The sequence below is a fragment of the Hypomesus nipponensis genome, chromosome 21, assembly GCF_054491055.1.
Source record: "Hypomesus nipponensis isolate SF chromosome 21, ASM5449105v1, whole genome shotgun sequence".
NCBI lineage: Eukaryota > Metazoa > Chordata > Actinopteri > Osmeriformes > Osmeridae > Hypomesus > Hypomesus nipponensis.
Window position 1 is genome coordinate 7,077,501 of NC_140381.1, and position 8,394 is coordinate 7,085,894.

An 8,394-nucleotide genomic window follows, 5' to 3' on the forward strand; every position below is an offset into this window, starting at 1 on the left:
CAACTTGCAATCCAAAGGAGGGTTTCCGTTCACCTGCTGCTGCTTCCGCCGGCGCGCCGTCACGCACGCTCCCACTCCCGGTACACTCGGCTACCCAGAGGAGCCCCCAGGCTACAGCGCGGCTCGCCAAGGAGCGCAACTTGACGTACGGCGGTTGGGTACGCCCCAGCACCTGCTGCCGGAGGCGGAGGGGGGAAGATTGTCGCGGAGGATTTGTTTCGACACCCGTCTGCACGGCGGTGCAGGGAGGCCTCTGTTGGGGGGTGGGGAGAGCAATGGCGCCGCGCGTTATATAACATACGTCGGGAGTCTGTGACGGAGTGGAGCGCGCTATCTCGTCATGCACGGGGCGGGAATGAGAAGGATGGAGGTGGGGGGGGGGGGGGTCCTCGAGGGACAAGCCTCCTCTTAGGCGGCTACCCAGGACGACAATCGGTGATAACGGATTGTGTTTCATCCATTGTCAAGTTCCCCCCCCGGTGGGGGAGAAACATGGTACTGAACCCATAACAGGCCCAGAACCTTTAGTGAAGCAGCTACTATCTCCCAGGCCTATGATAGGGTTGTTTTATCCATACAGCAGTCGCATGGGGAGTCATTATTCTTCCCACCCCCCCCCCCCCCTCTTCACCTCTGGGAGATGCATTACCAGTGCACACTGAGGGAGCTCAGAGCTAGAACAAATAGAGCAGCGAGCGCTGGCGGTTACGGGCACGCGGAGAAGTGTCACCCGAGCCCTTGTTGTGAGTACAAACTGCGGGGTGCCGGATAGACGAGCTGTTTGGGGAGACGCTTTGATGGAGACGTCTCGGGCGGCGCTGGAACGGCAGCGCGGCGTCTTCCGATTTGAAACAAATCGGGGGGGGGGGGGGGGGTTCTATTTCCGCCAACCTCCACTTCTTTCTTCCTCTCCTGGCCTGTCACATTTCAATTCGGCGGTGAGAGAGGACAATTCCTCCCCCCCCCCCAACCCTCTCATTTTCTCCCCGCTTCTCTTTTTATCTCAGCCTTTCTTTCTTTCCTTCATTCAACATCCCTTATTTCTTCCCGCTCGGCCTCCCTCTACCTTGATCCCCCGCTCGCGCTCTCGTTCAACCTGCTCCACCCCGACATCTCGTACAGACATGGGCGGATGCGGGAGGCGGTGAGGAGGTTTGAACAGCGCCGGGACCACGGCCCCTTGGCAGAACCAGATAATCCAGGAGAGGCAGTGCAGTGACAACGTAGACGAGCACAATGCCACCAGTACCCAGACCATTGCGGTGACAAGGTTATATACCGTCAAAGTAAAGAAAGCCACTTGTGTGAGGCATGCATGTTTCGGTGAATGAAGCTTCGCTATTTTGACGACTCATTGTAGCCAATTTCGGTTTGGCGTGCATGATGTGAAAAAAAAGAAAAGGCTTTTGTTTGTTTAGTTTGAGATTTTTTCTTTCAGCTGTGGGTGTCAACATATCAGATAGGAGCCTATTGTTATCTCCATGACTCCTCCTGTGTGGGCTTCAAGGTGACTGACAAGACGTATTCAGAAGCAAGGAAGTTTCTCTGCTGTAATTATTTCCCACAATGCAGCATCCGACAGTAAGTACATGCTTTTCCTATTGATTCCGGAATCTCAGAATGACAAGGGATTAAGCAGTGTTGGGTGTTTGAGTGTGTGTGTGTGTGTGTTGGGGGGGGGGGGGGGGTGAATGGTATAAAAGTGAAAAAAAGAGAGTAAATGAAAATGTGACAGAGAGTCTGGCACAGTGTGTGTAAGCGAGGGAGAAAGTGCACGTGCGCGTGTGTGTGCCAGGGTACTGCAGGTGGCGCACAGAGAATTAATAAAAGGGCCACTTGTTTTCACAGCTGATTTGGAGCCGAGCAGATGGAAGGTCCTCTTCATCTCCCTGGTCCCAGTCTTGTCCCACATTTCAGCAATCGCTCCATTAACCGGACGCTTTTATGCAAATTCACCACACGCACACATGCACGAGCACACCTACGCACATTACTGCTGTAGTTGCGTGATGCAAACGCCGTGACACATGCACATACATCTGTGCACATGCACACACCCACCCACACACACGCACCCCTGCGAGGTTGGACAGTGAGCGGATCTTAATGAGCTAGTTCCAGATGTCTACCCAGACATCGGGGCAAGAGTGATTAATGAATCATGCGTACACACACACACACAACCAACACTGACCTCCCCAATCTCTCTCCCAACACCAGGATTATCTCCTGTTAGAAACTGCTCATCCTCCTCTGTAAGAAGCCAAGCTTCTTATTTTGACTCGGGCAGCATGAGAGACAGCTGTGAAGCCGCAAGGACCCCTGACTTCACACTTCACACCTTGCCGAGCCAGAAGGATTAGCTGCCACCCTCCACCAACCCGCCATTGGCCAGCAAGCCCTGGGATAAGGTCACGTGACAAAACTCCAGTTGCCCGATGTGATAATGACATTTCTCCAGCGAGATATTGGGCAGCTGGAGGCAGGCTTCAGAGACCGCATTACTCTGGTTATGAGACCTACCACTCAGCGCCATTTCTTACTCGGCACCCAGGAAGTGTTGATAGAGTCTGAGGGCCCGAAGTGTGGAGATTGATCCGGATGGGAGCGAGACACTGCCGGGTTGCCGTACGAATGCAGACTAACGCTCATTTATACAGTGTGTGTGTGTGTGTGTGTGTGTGTGTGTGTGTGTGTGTGGGGGGGGGGGGGTAGCATGGCACACTCATGAACAGAAAGCCTCTCGGCTATATGGGCTTGTCAGGCTATTCCCTGATGTGTGGGCTACAACTGTTACTGCATTTATGAAAGTACGGCACAGCTATACTGGGAGTGTTGTAATGAAAAATGGTTCGAAGTAAGATTCTGCAGCTTATGAGCTCTAGAGATGACACGAGATCCCTTTTATCATGCAAAACCTGTTAGGGAAGACTTTCCCCTGTGTGTGGGGGGAAACGCACAAACACACACACATATATGCTCACCCACAAAGGAGCACACACAGATATGCTTGAACAGACCACACACACACACAGAGTGTTTTTGTACCTTCTGTCCGGATGGTGAATGGGGAGTCTCCCAGTCTCTTGGCTGAGAACTGCCCCCCTAGGGAGGTCATTAGAAAACACAGGCTGAAGAAGCCAATGCCAACCACGAATATCCTGGAAAAGGAGGAGGAGGAGAAAAGAGGGAGGAAGGAGAGGGGAGGAAGGAGCGGCCGGGAGAGTACAAGGTGGAAACCCCACCCCAAAACATGAACGGGATCAGAAAATAATGAAAGAGGAGAGACGGACAGGAGGGAGGGAAGATGGAGAGAGGCAAGGAAGGAGGGAGGGAAGATGGAGAGAGGCAAGGAAGGAGGGAGGGAAGATGGAGAGAGGCAAGGAAGGAGGGAGGGAAGATGGAGAGAGGCAAGGAAGGAGGGGGGAGGGGGGGAGGAGGAGAGAAGCAGAAGAAAAAAAAACAGTCAAGATATTGCACAGCAGGAGGAAACACAGCACAGCGCCAGAGAGCATGCTAGCGCTCTCAAAAGGAGAACATGCCAGATGAAGATGCTTCTCACAGAGGCTGGGACACCCCCTACCCCAACCCCCTCACCCCCATGTCTGGGGCCATGCGAGGTCCCTTCCCCGCCGCGGAGCCCCTGGAGGGATGACGCTGCGGGCTACTTGGCTCGCATTCCACTCCAACCAGGCTCGTCCAATTAGAGACAAGCTGCTTGTCCTATTGGCCCCGGCAGCGCATGGCTTTAATTAATGTGGCTTGTCAGGTGCGCATGGCGCTCGTGGGCAAATGAGTTATTTTAGCGGAGGTGGGTAGGGAGAGAAGGAGAAGTGGTGCGGCGGGTAAGGGTTAAGGGGGCGAGGGAGAGAAGAGGGGAAGAAGATAGAACGCAATCGACTCTGCTTGACTGCAAGGAGAAGTGTGGACGGGGGGGGGGGGTGGAGAAGGGAAAAAAAGAGGAGAGGAGAAGAGGAGGGGGGAGGACAGGAAAAGGAGAGGAGAAAAGAGAAGGGCCGAGAACAGGAGAGAGAGGACGGGAAAAGGAGAGGAGACAAGAGTAGGGGAGAGAACAGGAGAGAGAGAGGACCGGAAAAGGAGAGGAGACAAGGGAATAAGGAAGAGAAAGAACATAGAACCCAATAAACCTCGGATCTAATCTAGAGTGCAACACAACCATGACGTTACCCCCCTGGACACCCCCCCCCCCCCCCCCAAGTCCTCTACCATACAGGGTTCTCAACTTCGCAGTTTGCATATTTAAACAGACAGACAGCACAGTTCGCTTTATATTCCCTGGGTCTCCAACCAGAAGTGTGTGTAGCTTCTGTGTGTAGCTTATACGTGTAGCCCGCCAGCATCCCCTGCCAAGCCGGCACCTTCTGCGTTAGTGTCTGAGCAAGCAGCAGGGAGACGAAAGGCCTCACAATAACCGAGAAAAAGCACAAGTGAATTATTCATTGGTTTACTCGGGGAAGAAAAACAAACAAAAAGAGGGTGGTTTTCTAGAATGCACTGATGACATGTCCGGATTACCCGTCCATACGTAGAGTAAACAACTTCATGTCCTCAAAACAACACCTTGGAATGGCGTGAGATCAAACTCCGCAAATATGTCAGTCAAACGCACACGCGCCGACTTCAAAATGTCCATCAATTTAACCGAGGATTCTCTTGATAGCATCCCGTCATATGTGGATGCCTACAAGGTAGCGAAGGTTTGGACCATAAACGATTTCAGAATCATAGCGCAGAAGTGGTTTGGCAGCCTTCCAAGGTGACTTCATTTCTGCACTGAGAGACAATTATGGTCCTTAGTCATTGGATGTGTCATTATTGCCATTTCAGCATTCCTCAAATACCTGGACAAGGATTGGCAGGTGGGGGGCAGGTGTTTGTTAGACCGTGGTACAATCACATTCCTTTTTTGAAGTCCATATTAGGCTAAAATGGGTTTTAAGATCCAGCACTGAAACCTTTTCATGTCATTTAGGATTGAGATGAAATCCCAGTCCTGGTTTCAGTACATTTACATTTAGTCATTTAGCAGACGCTCTTATCCAGAGCGACTTACAGTAAGTAGAGGGACATTCCCCCCGAGGCAAGTAGGGTGAAGTGCCTTGCCCAAGGACACAACGTAATTTGGCACGGCAGGGAATCGATCCGGCAACCTTCTGATTACTAGCCCAACTCCCTCACCGCTCAGCCATCTGACTCCTCGAGTCAGTAGTGCGTCGCTTGATTTAAGATGCCAACAACTGTGTCCTCCTACACTGGTCATCCTGGCCTTTGAAATCAGCCTTGGGTACTGTCTTCATGAGCCTCCTTGCTCACGGAGACAGATCACCCAATGGAGGGGAGAATGGAGGGCTCGTGACTGAAAGCATAATGATATCTCACACGTCCAGTCCTAACAGCAGGCACATACTCATCCTGCCATCTCTCTTTATTCCTGTGAACTGGAACATTCTCAGATATTGAATTATCGCACCCATCTGTTCCGGCAATATTGTGCAACGTGTCGGAGATTATTCCATCACTGTTGATGGAGCGCGGTGCTATTCTGACAGATTAAAATCTGGGGAGAGGGAGGATATCTTTATTGCGAGGCCTCGTCTGGGATTACGAATTTATACCTGGGATTATTTACCTTTAAACCATCCGGCTGTGAAGCAAAACCGGGTTTGGCAAATTGAGGTTTCATTGACCTCAAGTTAGCGTTGACATAACCCAGGGTTAAAAGATTGACTTGAGTCCATTTCTATTGGGTTACTGATCTAAAAGGGATTTTAGTCCATCCGTTTCACTGGGATTAGGGGATCTCTGTGGATGAGGAGAGTCTCCATTTGCAGGCCTACAGTGTCAGCCTGTGTGTGTGTGTGTGTGTGTGTGAGAAAGAGAGTGTGTGTGTGTGAGAAAGAGAGTAAGAGAGGAACGGAGGGATGCAAATCACACAAGGTAGGAGGGGGCTAAGTGTCTCAAACCTCTGCCCTTTGCCTGCCTGATCCATCTTTATCAACACTCCTCTTTGACCTGTGGCTTGGGTGTGACTGAGCAAGGCCAGACAGTGTGTGAGAGAGAGCGAGCAAAAGAAAGAGCTAGAGAGAGAACGCGAGCGAGAGAGAGAGAGAGCGTGAGAGAGAGTGAGGTTAAGGGTGTAGCGGATTGACAGTGATTGCTTGCCTGTGTGTGTGTGTGTGTTCATGTGCAGGCCGTGTGTGTGTGCGTATAAGCGGCCCCCGTCTCCGGGCGATCTCTTTCTCCTTATCGTTAGGCTGTTTTTCAAAGCTCCTCTGTGGGTGATAGGGGAGGATTAGACAGGGCCAGCCTGACGCGTCGCTAATTAAAAGGCTTAAAGTAAACGCTTTGGTCTTCTAATTGGATAAGAAGGCGAGATTCGCTATCTCCTAATTGGCTTTCGCACACGTTCCCACTTATCAGATCTCACCCCCAGGTAGATTGAAACTGAATGGAGTTAGAGGACGTGTGCAGGTGCAGGTTCTCCAAGGATTCCACAACTTTTTGGTTCAGAGAGTCCGGGTCAGCCCTCCGGTGGGTGGTATTAGGTTATCGTCAGGTTATCGTTCCCGTATGTTCCATTGCCCTTGCTGAAGATAATTTTAGGATTTTGAGGATTACCAAACCTCTGCAACCTCGGTTGGTTAAGTTAGTTGGTGATTAACGGAAAATATTGGGTTTGTTATGGGGGGGGGGGGGGGGGGGTTTACAGATATATTTAATGGGTTATTATACACACTTCTTTTAAGCATAGCAGGAAATACACTGGAATGGGCTTCTGTTACGGAGGTACACACACATGGTGGGGGGGGGGGAAGAGTATTATCGTCGAGCAGCCTTGTCTCTATTCACATCTGTTTGCATGTTAACTAATGACGTAATGGATGGAACTGTTGTGGGACTTGTGTACGATAATAAGGCAAGCCAAGCGATAAGCATCTTACTCGACCAAGGCTCGCTTGATTGATAATCTGCCTCACTTTTAGTTGTCATGGGATCCCTCAGTGCGCCATCCGTACGGATCCAGCTGTGAACATGCAAGGTAATCATTCATCCCGGTTTAAATTGCATTGCTTCTTTTGTGGAAAACATCTGGCGAACGTCAAACCACAGTTTAATAAACACAACAGCGTTCACGGGCACACGCACGGGCACACGCACGGGCAGCCACAGGGCTGCAGAACCCCTAGATGTATGTGCGAATTAACATTAGAGGCGTTGGGGTTTCTGGCTCAAAGAAGAAATATGATAGGCTCGTCTGACAAAGTAACTTTCTTTTTGAGAGCGTAATTGTGCAGGTTACGCAGCTTTCCAGCAGCAAAACGTTTCAGGTAGGCAGTGTGCTTTATACATGATCGTAAATTGCACAGTGCCTTTGAAGCTTACAGTATTCACAGAATATGCCCTCTACAACTCCCATGCCATTTCGGACTGCAGAACAAGTATTTACCGAATGTATAATTAAAAGCACGTTCATTTACTAGGTTAGGCGGTCTATGCAATGTATCAATGAGCGTCTATACTCTTAATGATATTTCGTTCAGTTTCGGTTCGTTGCTTCTCACCTGAACGGCTTGAACGTCACAAGGCATCTTCTAACCATTATTGTACCGTCGGTGTTCCCAGCAATCATTTTCCAAAACGAGCATCCAAACTGTCCGTTCCCGACATCGTTAACCCCGTAACCTGGAACTTGACGAGGTGGTGCTGAAACAGTTGCATGTCAGCAGCGCTGTAAACAGCTTCAACGGTCCAAGGCGCGTGTACACGGCTCCAGAGTAAGAAAACAAGTCATATGTGAAATAAAATCCATGGATTTTTGGGGTTCTGGTATTTTAAACTTCGATCCGAAAATACAACGGGTGAAATTGCGGACAATTGAAGGCTATGCATGCGATCGTAGATTGAGATTTCACTTGGAGTGAAAACTCAACAATCTCGGTTCAAGTCGATGTCGGTTGAGTGGACACGATCCGTTGGTCATGTGTTCGAATCGGATTTCCCCACGAAAAGGATCCGAATTGAAATAATGGTCAGTGGTTCAAACTTATCTCCTCCAAAATGTAGACCGCTCGGAACGGAATCAGACGTCTTCTCTCACTGACGGAGGCAGCGAAGTGAGGTTAGAAAGCTGTTTGTTCTCCTCTGTCCATGTGTGGCTACGTAACTCCTTCTCCCCACGAGGGCTTTGGTGTCTGGCGGGAGGGTTGAGATGTTGCAGTGCGTTTGTTCGTCAGGCCACCACGAGAACTTTCGTCATAGCGCCACCTATGGATTTATCTCAAGCCATTATACCCGGAGGGACATCCATATCAATTGGATTCAAAGCCAATTTAACTTTCACGATGCAATATTGCCTTCAGTGGCTGCCCCGAA

General features: G+C 50.3%; 1 protein-coding gene across 5 annotated transcripts in view; it reads right to left on the reverse strand.

Annotated features, from left to right (window-relative positions):
* Window positions 1-7,651, reverse strand: part of LOC146237679 (alpha-1,6-mannosylglycoprotein 6-beta-N-acetylglucosaminyltransferase B-like) — a 67,681-nt gene extending 60,030 nt beyond the window's left edge. For all 5 annotated transcript variants that reach the window (XM_084685385.1, XM_084685384.1, XM_084685381.1 and 2 more), the window contains exons 1-2: window positions 7,584-7,651; window positions 3,049-3,161 (exon numbers count right to left, since the gene is read on the reverse strand). In XM_084685385.1, the coding sequence (XP_084541511.1) occupies window positions 3,049-3,161; window positions 7,584-7,651 (181 nt within the window). The remainder of the gene's footprint in view (window positions 1-3,048; window positions 3,162-7,583) is intronic.
* Between the last annotated feature and the right edge of the window lie 743 nt (window positions 7,652-8,394).